Genomic DNA, 18,921 nt, shown 5'->3' with positions numbered 1-18,921 from the left:
CCCGCCGAGCAGGGAGCCCGACGGGGGACTCGATCCCAGGACTCCAGGATCATGACCTGAGCCGAAGGCAGTCGCTTAACCAACTGAGCCACCCAGGCGCCCGAGAGAGAGAATCTTAAGCAGGCTCCGCGCTGGACGCAGGACTCAATCTCAGGTCCCTGAGATCATGACCTGAGCTGACATCAAGAGTCAATCACTTAACCGAATGAGCCACCTGGTGCCCTAAACTTTATTTATTAAGTGTTAATCAGATAGAAAATAATAGGTATAAAATCTATTAGGAATTCATCATAACAAACATCTCTATAATAGGCTATTTTAACAAAAAGACCATAACTATTAGCATTGACACCTCCTGTGTATCCTACCTCATTTGCTTATTTTCTGCTCATGGGTAAGAGTTATTCCAATTTTTTTGTTCTTCATTTCTGGGTTTTATTGGTAGCTTTACCACAGATGATTTTACAATTTTTTATTAATGGATTCACATAGTGTGCATCCTTCAGTAACCTGCATATTTACTCAAATTGTGTTCCTGAGATTTATCCATGTTGTTACATATAGTAGTCATTCATTTATTTTCACTGCTGTATACTATTACATTATGTAAGCATACCACAATTTATGTATTTTCCTGTTAATAGACATTTGAGTTGTTCTCAACTTTTTATAATTATAACAGTGTAATTATGAAGACTTCTACCCTTGTACTTATATGTCCCTGGTACCATGTACAAGAAGTTCTCTAAGTTTCACAGCTAATGGAGGAATTTCAAGGTGATAGGAAAAGTGTATAGACAAATTTGCTAAATAATGCCAACGTGTCTTCTAAAGTGATTTCTAAAACTATTATGGGTTCCTTTCCCATCGAGAGCATATAGATGTTGTGGATGCTGTATGTGTTCACTATTCTTGCTATTGTAAAAATTTTAATTTGTCCAGTTGGTTAAATATGAAACTGGATCTCACTGGGGTGATAATTTGCATTTTGATGATTACTAAGAAGATAATCTTAGTAATCCTCTTTTCACATATATATTAACACTTCTGGTTTCCTCCTTTGCAATTCCTTGTCAAGTTTTTGCTTGTTTTTCTATTAGTTTTATTTTGTCATTTCTTTTTAATTTACACGTTTCTTTATATATGTTGGCTACTATTAGTCAATTATGTGTGTTGAATGGTTTACCCATTTTATTCATTGCAAATACCTCCTGTAAACTCACAGTATATTTACAGCTTCCATTTTCTTACTATAATAGTTTAAAAATTCATGTGGCATGAAGGTAAATGAGGAATTTGGAGAATCCATGGATGGAAGTGCTGGCAAAAAACACTAGGAACAAGACAGACAAATCCCTATACACGATAAATGTCTACTCCAGCAAAGACAACATGCTATCCTCCATGAGGAAGGAGTCCAGTGTGATCATTATATTGCCAGGTAGGCAGCTGGTCCTGTACTACCATACCAAAGGCTCTTCATTAGATCCTCTATTGGCAAGGATGTCATTCATCCATGAAAGCCACATCAGTCTTAGTGCCAGGGAAGTCCATTGAGCCCATACATAACTTTCACCCTTGTCATCAAGGCCACTTTGTTTATGAGCCCAGTGGGCAGTTATGGGATCACTGGGGAAAGAGGTAATCTTGTCTACCTGAAAATAATGACGTTTCATCACAGTTGTGGATTGTCCCAATCATATAGGACAGAAATATCCTCAGATGTAGGACCACTCAGAAAGGGCCATTCACAAATCTGTTTTCCAGATCTCCTTTTCATAAATTTTCCCATCATGTTCCTTCTCAGTCCTTGACCATCTGGGTAAACAATTAGCTACTGATTAAGAATAAATGTATATCCATACTTCTTTCCATCTCTCCTTCAAATGGATAATCAGATATATTACTCAAAAGTTCTTTCCCAAGGGAGTATTTCCTTTACTTGTCCTCTATTTGGGATTATAATGTTCCAGGTTTCACTTCTGACTAGTGTCAGCATATCATGTGGAGCAATCTTTATACTAGGCTCGTACTTTTCTTCCCTCAGTCAATTATTATAAAGAATGCCCCCCAAAAAGGTCATTCTTTATAATAGTCTTATAGACTTGCAATTTCCTGCTCAATAAAGCCAGTCAACGTGATATAATCAATACAATGGATTGACATGATTTCCTGAGGGATAGTAAGACTCAAGTGTCTAGTAGTTCAGGATGTGCAGAGAGCATGAGAAATCACATAGCTCAGAGGTAAGACAGTATACTGCTGTCCTTTCCAAGTAAAAACAAATGGCTTCAGGCAGTCTTTACTCATCATTACAGAAGAAAGGAGCATTCAGTAGATAGACAGCGATATGCCAGCCCAAGGTACATGTTCATTTACTCCCGAAGACAGTCCATGGACAACAGCTATAATTAAGAACAGCCCCTGATTAAGTTTCATAATCCAAGTATCATTCTCCAAGATCAACAGTTGTTATAGAAATGCTTATATTCTTTATCTTTTATATGTTTGAGATTAATATTTAAAACTGCCCCCAAGATATCCAGGACTAAATGTGGATTTTGAAACTAAGAAAAGTCATTTGTTTCTTGAAAAAGCCTAGATTTTTTAATTTTTTTTTTAAAGATTTTTATTTATTTATTTTGAGACAGAGAGAATGAGAGACAGAGAGCATGAGAGGGAGGAGGGTCAGAGGGAGAAGCAGACTCCCTGCCGAGCAGGGAGCCCGATGCGGGACTCGATCCTGGGACTCCAGGATCATGACCTGAGCCAAAGGCAGTCGCTTAACCAACTGAGCCACCCAGGCGCCCCGAAAAAGCCTAGATTTTAAGACTTGTCTCACCATAGATTCTGAAGATCAACTCTGAGGCTCAAAGTAGAATGGTAACCTTTTTGTTCTAGAATTCTATTTTCTTTTATTCTCTAAGATTTGTCTCTTGCCAAAAAAGATTGGGTTATAGACAGGGAAGATCCAGAAGGTAGTAGAAATGCTCCCATTAATAAAAATGGGAGCATTTCTACCTTCCTCAGAAAAGCTTTTTCAAATATTCGCTTCTCCCACTCCAAGATTTCATTAAATCCTCTGTGAGAGACCCTCAGTTCTCTTCCACTGTACTTTTCATACTTTTAATTATTTTTAGTTACTTCTAAATACATATATGTATTTCTCATCTCATATTTTAAACTCACTTTATGAAACCTTTGTGCTTAATTAAACAGCAATATATATATGTGTGGATACTGTATAAATATGTGTGAAGATGCACCATGGATTATGCAACATTTTCTGCCAATCTGTGTGAGATTAAGGGTAGTCCTGAGTTCTGGTCCACTTCTCATACTACTCTTCTAACTTTTTTATATAAATGATTATATAAATGAAAGATTAAATTTCCTCAAAGGTAAAAATACCCAACCACCCCAACCACATGGTATTCCATCTTCTACCTTTAGCAATGGAGACTCTTTACAAAGCAAGGCACAGGGAAGTGAGTCCAAACAGAAAGCAACCATCTTGCTGGATGGAGAAAGATACCAGACTGTGGGAGTGCTGAAGTGGCTGGAAATTGTAGGATAGAGTAAGAACTGTATAGAGGGGGGAGCTCCGGAAATATGCATGGGGTCCCCTTGAGTCTTTGGCTGCATATTAAGCTCTATATGCATAGAGATAAATTTTTTGAAGCCTGGTAGAGAGTAACTGGTGGACTCTGAGCTACACAGAGTTTAAAGTTTGCCAATGCTGAGAGTTGTTGGAGTTCTGACCAGCAAGAGAGGAGAGAGTTGCTGAATACCGAAGCATTTAGCTGAGACCTCAGGAAAACTACATCTTAACTGTGGCTACTACAGACTGTGCTAACACAACCTAAACCCAAGCTCCAATAGGATCATGCTGATTCACCAGCAAATTAACTGCCTGTTTTAAAAAAATACTCATCACTATTTAAAGGATATAAAAATTAATAATATAGTTACTTGTATTACACATTTAGCATACAATAAAAAATTAATACACATTGAAAGAAGCAAAAAAATGTGACATATGACTTGGAGAATAAGCTATAGAAACATATCCCAAGATGACAGAGATGTTGGCATTAGCAGGAAAGGACTCTGAAACAACTCTTACAAAAGTCTTCAATAATTCAAAGGAAAATATTAGGCATAATGAGCAAATAGATGGGGAATCTCAGTAGAAAAGAACAGGATACTATAAAAGAAGAATAAATGGATATTCTAGAATTGAAATATATAATATCTGAAATAAAATTTTCACTGAATGGGCTTAATAGCATATTGGACACTGCAGGAGAAAAAATTGATACTCTGGGCCACAATGTCATGGAGCATGAATTGGTACCCAAATGACAAGGTCAAATAAAGACACTGAATTGACCCCATCAAAACCTAATCTGAGGAATTAGAGCCTCTAAGATCAGTTTTCTCAATCTTGGCACTATTGGCATCTTGGACCAGATAATTTTTTGTTGTAGGGAAATGTCTTACGCATTTTTAGGATGTTTAGTGGCATCTGTGGCTTCTCCTCAGTTGTACTCCCTTCACAGTTGCAGAAACTGCAATGTCCCCAGACATTGCCAAATGCCCTCTGGGAGAAAATTGCCCCCTAATTGAAACTATAGCTCTAAGTGAATGAAAAGAAATAGAACACTAGATTTCAGGCTACTCCAAAGATTACTCTTGTTATCTGAACACATAGCACTCTGTTCACACATAAACAACTTAAAATCACGGTTGGCTTCTGTTTCCCCTGCTAGAATACAAATTCCAGGAAGATAAAATAATATGAGTCTTATGTCCTATTGCATATCTAAGCTGGTGCGCCTTGCACTTTGAATGAATCAATGAAATGATAAATGAATACTGAGTTTTAGTTCTGGTTTTCTTGGGACTCAGAGTGACTGTACAATGCTGAGATAGTTTCCCTTTTATGTATCGCCTTTCAATACACCCCTGCATATTGGGGCACCTGGGTAGCTCAGTTGGTTAAGCACCCAACTCTTGATTTCTGCTCAAGTCATGATCTCAGGGTCATGATCTCAGGGTTGTGAGATCGAGCCCCGAATAGGGCTCTGTGCTCAGCCTGGAGTCTGCTTGAGATTCTTTCCCTCTGCCCCTCCCCCTTCAGTTTATGGCCAATCTTATTGATCTGTACCTAAATTCACCTCCCTTCTCCTATATTATTTTTAAGCAAGTCCCAGACATATTATCATTTCACCCTTAAATAATTGAATACATAGCTCTAAAAAACTATTTTTAAACAAAACCAAAATACTCTTTTCACATCTTAAAAAGTCAACATAATTCCTTAATTTCATTAAACATCCAGTGTTCAAATTTCCAGTAGTCTCAGGCGTCATAAGTGACTTTTATTTTTACAGTTCATTTGATTGATTTGGGATTGAAATGAGAGTCATACATAGCAATTGGTTATTCTGTTTTTATTTTATTTTAATTTTTTTTTTTAGGGAGGGCGGGGGCAGGGTGAGAGAAGAGAGAATCTTAAGCAGGCTCCATGCCCAGTGGGGAGCCCTGTGCGGGGCTGGATCTCACCACCCAGAGATCATGACCTAAGCTGAAATCCAGAATTGAACGCTTAACAGACTGAGCCACCCAGGCACCCCAGTTATTCTGTTTTTAAAATCTCTTTCAAATGATAGGTTTTCTTGTTCTCCCTGTCCTGGTCTCCTCCTCCTCCTTTTGCCCTGCCCTTCTTCCTCCCCTTTCTCTTCTTCCTCTTCCTCTCCCTCTCCCCCTTCCTATTATTCATCAAAGAAATTGGGTTCCTTGTCCTATAGAGGTTTGTTCCAAACTCTCGTTTTTGCTGAAATTTTAAAGATGGAAATCTTATTCAGAGATTTGTGTAAAAAAAAAAAGACATTTGTGGAATGTCTCACCTACTCCAGATTTGGTTCACATTTAACTGAAAAATTACATTTCTATGGTGGGTTATCAAAAGACATCACCAAATTTGTTACTGTGATTTGAGGGATCTCCATCAGGGGGGTCTGAACTTTTAGATTGTTTACACGCAAAATGTCTATATTATTGTTATCAAGAAGGACAGAGTTAAATCAAACTGAAGGTCTGTTCTTCCTTTCGTGATAGATTTCTAGTTCCACTTAGGAACTGATACGTGATGTTTTCTCTCCCCACTCCCACCTTTGTGCCCATGAGCAACATTTGTTTGTTTGACAGCAAAAGATTAGCCCTGGAGACTTGTATTGACAGAAATTTATTTCATCTTTATTTAGTAACTTGATCTCCATAAGACCAATAGCAATATGATTTCATTTGATACCAATGTCACCTCAAACTTGAACAGACAATATACATGGGTATTTGTAATAACTTTGTGCCCATTCAAGTGCATGACGGATTCTGACTTTTGCTTAAAGTTCATTATGAGCAACATGTCACAATACAAGCAGAAAAATATAATAACAGAGGCCAATTTTCCTGTCAAGGTCATTTAAACACCAGGCTTCCTCCTCTTGTCTATTGCCTGGAGTAAGATAACCTACCGTGGCTTGAACTGGCAATTGCTTCAGCGTGAAGAGTACACAAATGACCAGTGTGTTGATTAATATATCTTTACAATATTTGTTTTTAGTTAGTATGCCCTGGAGCTGGAATGAACATATGCATTGATTTCTAGAAACAATGAAATTCATAATAAGGTATCTTCTACTTACAAATATGGTTTATTTTTTGGTTTTTAATTAACCTAATGGAAGTATATAATTTCTTGTGTGAAAGTAATCTGTGGTTTGGCAAAAACAGCAAAAAAGCAATGTTTTATCTTGTTCAAAATCTTTTTCAGGACAAGTCAACAACTTCATATTCTTACCCACTGAAATTTAGGATTGTCTTTAATTTTCAGGCTTTTAAATCTGCACTGTTTGGTAACAGAGTAAGTCATGATTCGTTAAAACCATAAACTTGAAGTGTAACAAAAATCTACAAAGGCTTACAAACATTTTTGTTTCTTCCCCAATTTTGAATTTGACATAATTTATGTTTTATATTGTCTATCTGAGGATGAATACTTTACAAAGACAAAACATACCCATTACAGTTATAATTTAGTCAATGCTTTGAGTTGTCACCAATTCTAACAAAATTATGATTTCTGACACTGCTAACTACCACTAAGAAAAGAGGCGTCTATCAAATGGTGCACAGATTCTGGGAATCATAACTCCATTACACTTTTGGATTCATTTCTTCCACATTCATAAAGGAGCAAAGCCCTATAAAAAAACTCATAAACCTTCAAACTTCACTAACAAGTAACTCCTTTGATGAAGCCCCTAAATAATGCTTTCATTTATTACTGGAAAAAATTGACACCTTAGTTCTAATCCTGCACAATAACTTGTTCTCAAACTAAAATTTTGAGTTTGAACAAATTAAATCCTTTGGGAAGAGATATTTGGAAATCAGGATTTGCATTGTGTTAAAATTGGTAGAAATTAACTACTTACATTATTAGTTCTGGACTACATTCTGATTTCCAAAACTGACCAAAACATAAAGCTGCAGATAAGTAACTTTCTAAAATTGGTCCTTGAAGACATATGGTCCATCTTCCTCTGTACCAAAAGTTAATTTCAACAGAGAGAGCTGAAGATAAGCCATTTTCCTCTGCACATAATCTGAATGTTGGCCACTCTTCCTTGTTAAACATGAGTAAGTTTGCTGGTAAAAAGGAGGTAGACTGGGACGAGCCAAGTTGCTATGCATACTTTTATGGTACCTGTTTCATGAATGAACATAAACATTTATGTAAGCACATACAGACACACACATACAGGTTGGACAGTTAAGGGGAAAAAAAGCACCTTTTAATATTTGTTGGAGGGGGCAGAATTGTAAGGTCTTCCATTGACTATTAGCTAAGTATTCCTCTTCATCAGTTTTTATCTGCCCACCCCCCCACTGAATCTCTAAATTCATACTGTCTTTAAGGAGATTCTCCTTGATGTTTAGTAGGCTCTAACAGCTTTGTCATAAACCAAAGTTCGTCCATAATTTGCCTCCTGATAAGTAGTTCTCTTGAGTGCTTATTTTAGAGAATTTCCTTCTGGCTTCTCCTACTTAATCACCACCACTTCAAGCTACTCAAACCTCTAAGCAGACAGACAACCGTTTCCTTTTGCCTGCCTTCTCTGGAACTATTGTACCATCCCAAATTAGACCTATACAGTCATTCCGGTTTACAGCAACAGACCCCCCCCCCCCCCCGCAAAACGCGCGCGCAACTGCGCGCGCGCGCACAACACACAATCTCTCCCTCTCTATTTCATTCATTCCACCTCTCCCCCCAACACACACACCCCCAAACCAATTCTATCTTTCCATAGAAGACTTCTTTTTTTCAATATTAAGTCCAAGCACACTAGCATGGGTTAAAAGGTGGGAATACCACATATAAGCACTTCCTCACTGTAAGTACTTTATGGTTTAGTAATTTTCCTCAACAATGTTCAACTTGCTTTTCACCAGTAAAATCGTGTCACCTTGAAAGTGTGCAAGAATTACATCCTGGAGTTTTGAGAATAAGTTCAAATACTTATTGAGGATAAGTTCACAAAGCAAAGGCCATTTTCTGCCCTTTAAAATGACCCCTGACCTCATTATGTTTACTCAATGAGAACAGATGCTTTCAAAATCCGCTCAAGCCACCTCCAAAAGGTGGTTACCCATCAACTACGACATTTCCAGAAACTCCCTCTGTGGCGTGGGCAGCTGGGAGGGGACGTAGCCAGCGCCCGGGACGAGAGTTTTCAATCAGCGGCGATATTCAGGGAGACGCCGCACTTCCGCCAGCCGCGTCGATTCAGAATCCACCCAACTATGGAATTCCAAAGTCTCCCTCTCTTTCTGAGTCAAATCTAACATGGATCTGGTTGCAGCAAAGGATAAGGTGGGGTGTGGGGATGTTAGGAAAAGAGAAACGTGGGGATTCGATCGTTGGGCCTGGCCTTAGAAGGCCCAGTGCGCGAGGGCGATGGGATGGCGAGGGGTGTGCGTCCTGGGGTAAGAGCCGGGGGCGGTTAGACCCCACGTCTGCGCGTGGAATCAGTAATTCCCTGTTCTCCGAACACTCCGCTGCAACTCCGCGCCCCGCGTCTTGGGCTTCCCCAACCCGAAAGGGGCCCCGATTACACATGGCGTGGATCTCCAGCGGGGGCCGCTCACCCCCTCGCCCTCGGTCCTCTCCGGGAAGGTGGCCTCCCTGCCCTTTGGGCCGCTGAGGAGCCCCTCGGGTCGGGGGCTCACAGCGCCCCGCGTCAGTCTTTCCCTGCCTTGAATGCGGATTCTGGTTCCTAAGGAAATCGCCGCCGTGCCCCTGCGGTGCCCCCTGCCCATCTTCGTCCTTCGTCCCGCCTTTGGCTGATGGCGCCACCATTTCCCGGAGCGCCGCGAGACGAGCAATAGTGAGGCGGGACAGCAAATTTTAGACTCGTTCCCCGCGCCTCTCTCCTGCATCCGTCGGGGCGCTCCAAGAGTTGGCGACGCTGCTCTGCCCCAGGCGCAGGAAGGAAGTCTCGGGTTCTCTGCAGCCTGCGCCCGCCGTGTGGAACTGCGGTGGATTGTCCGCGGCAGCCAAGCCTGCCGGGAGCGCCGGGCCGAGGGAGGGGCCGAGACGCACCCAGCGGGCTGGCAGGGGTGCGGGGACCGCGGTGGCGAGGCGGGGACCCCTGCGGCCCGCTTTCTCCAGCAGCTCTTCCCGGATGTGGTCCCGCTGCTGTGGGATGGCTGCGCTGCGAGTTTGTCTGGCAGCTTCTACTGAGCAGCTAATAGTATAACAACCCGGCTTTGATAAATCTGAACTAATTACCCCTCTTAATTAAAGTCTTTAGCAGTTGTTTCACTGTTTTGGCAAGAAAACAGGAGAGACTTGCAGTTAGAAAACACCAGAGCCCGAGCTCACAGCGGAGCTGCTGATTAACACTTGAAGCATTTCAAGGACCTGGCACCCGCCACACTTTGGTTTTCATCCATGTTTCCTCCTTGAATGGAAGTATATTCGTCTATAAACATATACACACACATAAAAACACGGAGGCTCTTTTTGCCAGCTGTGTACAAATCAGTATGGGCCTTCAGGATGCAAACAACAGATACCCTTCTGGATGGTATTGTCCTAAAGCATGATTGGTATATTACACACCTCTCCTAGATATGTTGTTTCCATTTAACTGAGCGCTACAAACGTATCAGATGGCCCCGGACAAAGACATGTTTCTGTTGGAAAACTCCACATCTTCTGTCTCTGAACTTTGTCAAATTTCATTACTTTACCAAAGTTATAACTGTTTAGAGAGACTATCGTTTGTTCTTGGTGAATTTTTCAGATTAAACATTAGGTGATATTAACCCAGGGTTGGGCTTTTAAAGAACATGGAAGGATGAGGTTGTCAGAATAGTGATCTCTAGCTGAATAATATGAACAGAACCCTGAAGTTTGTTGATTAAATAAGCATGTTCCAAGTATTTATTTCCAACAGTCAATGAATCAATTTCCACGTGCAAGAATCAAAACCGAAATTCAAATTCATCCATAGTGAACCACCTTTCTCTAATGTGTATGTGTGTGTATGTGATCACGAATGTGGAACGTGCTTTTACAGGCACACACATCTATGCGTGTATATATAACATACACACAGTGTCTCGTTACCTCAGGAAAAGAGGAAATGATAGTAAACGATCGGCAGGCATCATGAGATAGCAGAATAACACAATGGAAATATATACAATAATAAAATTAAAATGGTGCAGCATTCCCGGGTAGGATAATACAGATCTCAATAAATACAGCAGAATTTTGTTTTTTAAAAAAACAAAACAAACACCATCTCTCCACCCGAGAGGAAGTCTTTCCAAATTAAAAAAAAAAATCAGAAACAAAACCCCAAATTTTCTCATAATCGTTAGTGCCTATATAGGATATAATACACAAAACCATTTAGCAGGTGCATGCAAGAGGCGAAAGGCTGGGAAATGCAGAGGCTTCTGATCAGCTTTAACATACGGGGGCCCAATATGCCCTGGGGTCTGCAGACAAGCTTGGATCTGCAGGACCCAGCTCTATTCCCCCGTTGCCTCAGTAGTGGGGACCCGAAAGGGGCTGGGAAGGGACTTTGGCCTTGATCACTGATGGGCCGGGTGGAGCCCGGGCTGCAGGGGCCCAGGGGGTGGCAGTGGGGGCGGCGGAGGCGGCAAGGTCGCAGGTGGCATCTGCTGAAGAGGGGGCGACGGGTCCATGCCGGGCTCCCCAGCAGACGTGCGGGCCAGCCCCAGACTGCTGTCGTGCAGCTTGCGGACGTGCTTTTTGAGGTCAAAGTTCCTGCAGAAGCCCTTGCCACACGTGGGACAGGTGAAGGGCTTCTTGTCGTTGTGAGTGTGCATGTGGAAGGTGAGATTGTAAACCTGGTGGAAAGCCTTGTTGCAGATATTGCACTTGAACTGCTTCTCCCCACTGTGGGTCAACTTGTGGTTTTTGTAATTCCCTGAAACAGACAAATGACAGGGACGTGGATCTGAAAAGAGAGCTTGAAAAGAGAGGAGTGGACTATTGGAAAGTAAGTGGAAGAGCTGGGAGAGCTCGGAGAGCAGGTGCAGGACTGCGCTCTGCGCCTGCACTTCTCTCCCCCAAGTTTATTTGTAAATACCAACAATGAGGCTGTTCCCTCCACACCTGAAAACACATTTATCAATCCAATTTTATAAAACTAGAGCAAGCAGTTAGGAAATACCCCCTCAGTATATAAACCATGTCTTTCTCTAATACTTATCAGACGCACCGGTAGGAGGTTGGAATGTCAACATATGTCCAGTAACTAGCTGCACTTTAAAAAATCGTTTGTTTTTTTTCTAAAATACCTGGAAAAGATTAGAACTTTCAGTAAGACTACCATGAAAGGCAACACCTCCTGGGTTCTATACCTTTTTGATGAAATCCTTTGCCACAGAATTCACACACAAACGGTTTGTAGCCTGCGTGTATTCGGGTATGTGTGTTTAAAGTGGAACTTCTATTAAATGCTTTGCCACATTGGTTACATTTGTGAGGTTTTTCCTATGAGAAAGGGAAGAAAAGTGGGAAGTTAGGGTATTTTGTTATTAAGGGGAGTCCTGCAAACTCAAAAACACAGTAATTCTGTCTCTCATGCTTTTAAGCAGAACAAAGGCAAGAACATGGCATTTCCCCCTGTCCAGCTAGCACATTTCAAACTTATGCTAAAGAGTAAGAGTTTAGCAGCTATTTTTCTACAAACCGTTTGGAAGTAAATCAGGTGAAATTGAGACATACAAACACACACCTGGGTGTGAATGATCTTGTGCCTGCACAGGGTGCTGGCTTGCCGGAAGCCCTTTCCACACACTTTGCAAACGAAGGGTCTAGCTCCTGTGTGCACTGGCATGTGACGAGTTAAGTTATAGTGTGCGTTAAAGACCTTAAAGTTAAGCACAGGGAGAACAGGTTAGCCCAACAAGCACTTTGAAATCAAACCCGGTGCGGGGAGGGGGGTGGTAAGGAAATAACCTTATAGCAAATGCACACAAATAATAGCAAAATAAAATGAAATTTGAAAGTAGGGAAGGAAAGAGGGCGGAAGGCAGGCAGGCGGGCAGGAAGGAAGGAAGGAAGGAAGGAAGGGTGAGAGGAAGAGAGGGAGACCTCCCTTCTACATAGTACTTGCCTTTCCACACACTTCGCAAGTGAAAACCTTGGGCTTGGTATTAGGAGAGCCTCGGCTGAAGTCAGAGGTTTTGAATGCGATTTTTTCCGACAGAAGCTGGGCGCTTTCTTTCATATAATGCTGCAGTTGAGCCTGGGACAAGTCTTTGAAAGCTACTCCCGAGGGGTACTTCTCCACCGCCGGGACCACCAGTTTATTCCTTTCAGCTAAATACGTTTTTGGCTGAGGGTGCAGAGGGGAACTGAGGAAGTAGGAGGCCACCGGGTGGATGTTAACGCCGGCCGCCGGGTGGCATGGGCCGTCACCTCGATTCAGGTAGCACAGGGCTCCCATGGCGTGGAAGGAAGAATGGTTGACCACACGCGGCCTTACCAGCTTGTACTGCTGCAGTGGCAGCGCGTCGCGGGCCAGGTCGCCCTTGAGACTGAGCGCGCAGTTGAGCAGGTCGCTGCAGCTGAACGCGGGCGCTGCGGGCGCCGCGGTCGGGGCCGCCGGAGCCTCCAGACTCGCCTTCCGCGGCTCCGAGCCAGTCATTCCTGCCTTGGAGCTCGTGTCGTACGTCACAGGCACGAAAGGGATCATGCAGGGGATCGACGAGTTAAGATGCAGGGAGTGCTTGGGGTCCCCCTTGGGCACGGCTCCCTGCAGGAAGTGGGGGACGGGCAGGGCCTTGGGCTCGGGGGTGCGCGCCATGATTCGTTCGATGGAGAAAGCCAAGGGTTTGGAGGTGCTCATCATGTTGCCCCGGGCCGGAGCAGTAGCTAACATTTTGGCAGTCGCGTTGTGGCAGGTACTGTCCATGACTGAGTCGCCAGCGTCCGTCAGCCGGGGCCAGGCTGCGCCGTCGTCCTTGTTCCCTGCTTGTCACAGACCTGCGGAGAGGAGGACGGGCACCATCACCACCAGCAGCCTCCTCCTCCTCCTCCCCAGCATCACCAGCCGAACCTGCCTGCCCAGCCCAATGGACTCCTGCCAGCCCATCGCAGAGTTCTTGGCGCACCAATGACTCGAGGACAATCACTACTTATTGCTATCAATAGAAAGTGTTGTGTCAATAACGCAGCCAAGATCTCGCCAATCGTTAACTTCCAAGAGGAGAAGGTAAACTAGATAATTGCTCAATTCGCTTCCAACAGTCAACAGGAAAACTTTTTTTTTCCTCTGCAGTCAGTGACTACTTTTCATTGGCGAGTGAAGTTCCCCCGCCCAGAAGAGGCGGGGGCGCTCTTCGCAGAGCGGCACGCCCTCCCCTCTGCTCGCAGTCTTTCGGGCGCACACCTCGCCGTCCTCCCCCGCCCCTTTGCTTTTTCCTCTGTCTTTTTAATTCTCAATCTGCTTAACCAGGCTTTAAAGGCCAAGCAAATCTGAGATCAATTTTCTCGTTTAGCTCTAAGTGACATCATCTAAAATCATTGTGCAAGGGCTAAATAAGGAAACAGAGTCTAATTCAGGGGCAAACGCCAGGCTATATTTATGAAACGCCAGGCTCCAGAAAGCCACGGCCAGGAAGCCGACCGCAGCGAAATCCGAGCTTTCCCTGCACGGTTCCGGCGGGCAGACACTGGGCCCGGGTCAAAGCCGCGCCGCCTCCTCCGCAGCCCTTTTTCTAGGGCTCCTCTAGGGCGTGGGGCTCAGGAATCCCGCATCCCAGAGTCTCTGCGGCCCGAACCGAGTCTGGACCACTTGGAAGACGCCAGCAGGTAACTGGCCTCACAAAACGTCCCTGAGTATTAAAGGCCTTGGGAGGCTTGTTATGTGTTTGTGGTTTTGTAAATGCGATGTCGTGACATAAGCTTGGGAAAGACGCACTCCAGCCACAAAGTTGAGAAGGAGTTGCAAGGAATAAGCGGTGTCACACCAAAAGAAGCCTCGGCTACTACTACAGGTCCCCCACCCCTGATATACACAGACACACACGCGCGCGCTCTTGTACCCCCACTGAGAGTCCGGAAAAAGTATTTAAGTACCTGCTCTCAGAGCTCTGTCGGAGCATTTTAAATACTGAAAGTTGAGCTGAGAAGGGAAACAACTTAGTGATTCCACCCCCAACCCCCCACGTCGGTACTGCTGGAGTCCGCACTCCTTACAGCAGCGCGGGACGCAGCCAGGGTGTGTGTGCACCGCGAGGCGGCGAGCGCCGGGACCTGCGGGCGCGCGAGCGCGCGGAGACCTAGCCCCTGCAACGCCCCCTTATGCAGGCGCTCCGGGATCTGGCGCCCCGGTAAAAACTCTCGGGGAGGAGTGGTAGAGCGTTAGGAGTGTTCCGGGAAGACTCCGTTGGCTGCTCCTCGGGTTGCGCGGGGTCTCACCGCCTAGGCGGGCGCGGCCCGGAGCGCGCCGAGAACAGCGGCGCTCACGCTCCTCGTTGCTCCCCTTTGCAAGCCTGCGAACGTGCAGAGCTTAGCCCCGGGACTAGAGGCTGCGCAGCGAGGAGTCGGAGGCCGAGAGCTCGAGCCAGGAAGTGGAGGAAGAGCGCAGAGGTGCCCGCTCAGAACCTGGCGGCCTGCACGCCCCGGTGCGTGGTCGTCCGCAGCAGCACAGAGTGCCATCTACCTGGTGAGTTACCCTCAGTGAGTGCGTGTAGAACAGGTGGTGACGGGTGCCAGACATCGGGTGGCTGTGGGTGTCTTCTCGCAAGAGCCCTGGAAAGGGTCGGCAGTGGGGGGCTGGAAGCAAGCAGGCTAGAAGCCCTGGGGTTGTTGAGCCCCTGAGGAATGCCACCCCAAAATGCGAAGTTGGACCCCAAACGGAGGAAATTAACCTCAAAATAATCCCTCCTCCCTACCCCGTTGCTCAGCCCAGGCCACTCACACAGGCTTTTCGTGAGGGTCTGCCCCGCCCCCGCCGGGCGAACGCAGAGGGGTGGAAACCGCCCAGAGCCTGGGCAGGGAAGGCGCCTTGATGCCCAGCGGCAAAGCAGGGCAGCTGGGAGGGTGGTGGAGAAACTCAGTTGCTAAGGATGTGGGGGAGGAGGCGTGAGTCCTATTGGAAGTTGAAGGCAGCCAAAGGGCTAAATGGGGAGAAAGGTCTGGATGCGACTGGCCTTAACCAGTAGGCCAGGGAAGTGCCTCATTTCAGGTCTTGGGGTGGCTTCGGGCTAGGAGGACAAAAGCAGTGGTACGGAAGTGCCGACTGAGGCGCGCGTAGGGCACTAAAGCCAGTCCAGGCAGACGCGCCACACCACTTCGGAGCGGTTCTTGGCCCGGGCTCGGTCACCCAGGGTGCGCACCCGCTGGAAATTTTCCTTCCTTTTGCTGCTGGGGCCTCAGAACCTGTCTCCTCTTCTTCCCTGCTCAGACAAAGAGCGCGGGACGGCTTTGCTAGGGGAAAGGTGGAGTTGGGGGTGGGGGGCGTCCCACGACAGATGGGTCGTGGTTAAGACTTTAATTGCTGCCTTTTGGGGCAGGTCAGATTTCCTTTCCTACCTGCCACTTCCCAACATCGAAAAATCCCCCTCATGCTGCACTGCTCCAACACAGGGCCAGGTTTAAAGGAAAAAGCAAAGAAGCACGAAACGGCCTGGCTCTGGAAAGCTTTGGCGCGCCCAGCTGACTTGTACAACTCACCCGCTTCCGGAGCGTTACCTGCCTTCTTGACTGAATGCCACCAGTTTGTTTTACGTTCGTCGCGTGTCCCTCCCTCTTCCCTTTTCCCCCTCCCCCACTCCCTCCTTCTTAACGGCAAAAGAGCCTTGCTTTGACCTCAGTAAATTTCTCCTTCGGTGGACACTGAACTAAAAAGGAAAATTATTGGCTAAGGGGTATACGTGTTTTGTATAGTTAATATTTCAACTGTTTGCTTTTCACTGGTCTTTTCGGGATTTGCCTTTTTGACAAGTGTTTGAAAGTATGGTGTCATCTGAGTAACACAAATATCTCAAAGTAGCAATTATGCCCTTCCTTTAAAAACATCAGACTAATCCTGAAGAGGTGCTTTTATAAATCAAGGTCTTGATATTCCAACATTTGTTAATGAGTATTTTCTATTCAAAACCTAACCTAAAACTGTTAATTAAAAAAAACTATTAAGTAAGGATTACCTTAAACAGAATGCAAAATGTATTTAGGAAGGGCTTCCATCTTACTGTCAAATCTGTCCAGTACGTTCGGGTTTTTTTCCAAACACATTTGAAAGATAACAAACACCACCAAGAAAAGCAGAGCATATTTGGCAAATTTCGAAGGTTCTAAAACTGTCAAATACTTTAAAATTGTTTATTAAAAGAACGCAAGAGAATCTTGTTCATTTTGTTAATGGCAAAATAGAAACTACAATTGGATTTTCTTGGAGAATCTTATAATCCCCTCTTTTTTGGCCAGAGCTGGCGATTAAGTGTCCCTCCCCTCCCAGCCACAGAAAGGCAGTATTTATTTGCCCCACTTTAAATCCTTGTGGAAGGTGAGTATTAACTGTGTGGCTTATCCTGCATGAGATGTACTGAGGAGAGGAGAGCAGTCCTTGATATGAACAGACCAGATAAACTCGAGTTAAGACCTTTTGAGAAAATAAGAAAAAGTTCTACTCCTCTAAAATAATTTAAAGTTCTCATTTTTTGCCCACAGAATCTAATTTTTATTTCAGTGCTTCCTAAACTGTGTTCTTGATTGCTCAAGTTGCATGATTTTCACAGGCTTTTTATTTACATCCCTATCACAAGCAAGTGCAGTTTTTGGTCAAAATTATTGCAATCTGAAATAAAAGGTAATATAGTGGAGCCTTCAATGACCAAATAACCCACAGTCTTTCATCTCTTATTCCTTAATAAGTCACAGAATATGTTGCATTTTTAAAAAATAAAAAAATGGATTGAGAAATGTTATAACTTATCTAACATTCTGCCAAGTGCATTAATTCATCTCTGGTCATTTTTTAGGATTTTCAGGTCTTTCCAACGTCCACGACTCCTGCGTCTTCATCAAAAATAGCAGTCTGCTTTCCCTTTGCTTCTTATGAGCTACCCTGAGCTAAATGGGGCAAGATTATTATTTTGACCACCTCCCCTCCCCAGGCACTCAGACCCATCCGCAGTTCTTCCTGTTTAACAAATAGCAACCTACCTTCCTTCTAGAGGAGCAAAAACATTCCTAAATTCTTCTACAGTTTTGCTCAGTCTTTATCTCGGACTGGTCTTTTGTTATTTCTTGTGGTGTGTGATGGAGGCGGGGTGTTGGAGTAGGCCCCAAACAGGAGGGTCTGCAAGGTTCAAGGAAAGAGTCTTGTTGAGTACGTCAGATTAGTTAATGAATACACAGGGAGAACTAACTTCTTAGCACAAACACTTGGGCGACAAGTTCAGATTTAAGGGTACTAATGTGCTTTTAGTTTGGAAGCAGATGTGGATTTTTTTGCTAATTTTGTAGAGCATGTGAAGGGTAGTATCACTGGTTAGTTGTAAAGAAGGGGTCCGTTAACTCAGAGCCCTCCTTTCTTTTGGGGGAGGGGAGGTCGGCAAGTGGTTCGTTGTTCATCTTTAGACCTTTGTTGTTACTACTGTTTCTTTTTTAGTAGGGCTTCGTTGCAACCTAGTGAAATTACTGTCCTCAAGAACAGTATTTACATATGAAATCAGTTTGTAAAAGTAAATGAAGAGGCCCAAAGGTGGGAGCTGTTAATGAGCCGGCAAACATTACCGACAGGGATCACCTGCCCTGGGCTTGTTCCTGCCCGTGCGCTAATGTTGGGATTTTTCTCACCCGTTCCCACAGGCCTGTGACGTGCGTTCCCTACGGACTCGACTCAGGGCTGGACTTGATGGAAAAAGAAGTTTATAAACAAGCACCCCAATTTCTCCTACTTATTCGAGAAGCTACCTAGAAGTCAAGCTACAAAAGCCAGACAAGTTTTGCCTGCAATTTACAACGGTGTTGTTGAATCCTGGGAAATGAACAATTAGAAGAGGACGCCCCAAATATGCTCTCTTGTTCTACACTGATAGCTGGTTATGCAATTGGCTGATTAGCGTTTTTGCAGCAGTCCCCAGATAATTTTTGTGGTCAAAATAAAAACTACATTCAATACAGCGCGATTCTTTCCTTGATACTACCCAAGAGGTTTAGAGCAGTTTTGATGTTATTTTCAAACTTTCTTCCTTATTTCCCACGAAATAAATGTCTATAATAGAAATTCAAATAATACAGAGCAGAGAATTAGATTAGAGAAATGGAGAAGCAAAAAAAGTAAATCAAAAAAA

At 44.3% G+C, this 18,921-nt stretch overlaps 1 protein-coding gene across 2 annotated transcripts; it reads right to left on the bottom strand.

Moving 5' to 3' along the window:
- Positions 1 to 11,104: 11,104 nt before the first annotated feature.
- Positions 11,105 to 14,548, bottom strand: FEZF1 (FEZ family zinc finger 1). 2 transcript variants are annotated; one of them, XM_006727818.3, is made up of 5 exons: positions 13,104 to 14,548; positions 12,732 to 12,953; positions 12,351 to 12,485; positions 11,974 to 12,106; positions 11,105 to 11,537 (listed from the first exon to the last, which is right to left on the bottom strand). In XM_006727818.3, the coding sequence occupies exons 1-5, from the start codon at positions 13,530 to 13,532 to the stop codon at positions 11,179 to 11,181; spliced, it is 1,278 nt and encodes a 425-aa protein (XP_006727881.1). In that variant the 5' UTR covers positions 13,533 to 14,548; the 3' UTR covers positions 11,105 to 11,178. The 2 variants fall into 2 exon arrangements, with proteins under 2 accessions (XP_006727881.1, XP_006727880.1); XM_006727817.3 differs by having other exon boundaries at positions 12,732 to 14,548.
- Positions 14,549 to 18,921: the final 4,373 nt, after the last annotated feature.

This window comes from Leptonychotes weddellii, chromosome 12 (genome assembly GCF_054177405.1).
Source record: "Leptonychotes weddellii isolate Sample4059 chromosome 12, ASM5417740v2, whole genome shotgun sequence".
Taxonomy (NCBI): domain Eukaryota; kingdom Metazoa; phylum Chordata; class Mammalia; order Carnivora; family Phocidae; genus Leptonychotes; species Leptonychotes weddellii.
The sequence above is the reverse complement of the archived record's forward strand: the minus strand, read 5'-3'. Positions and strand labels throughout refer to the sequence as shown.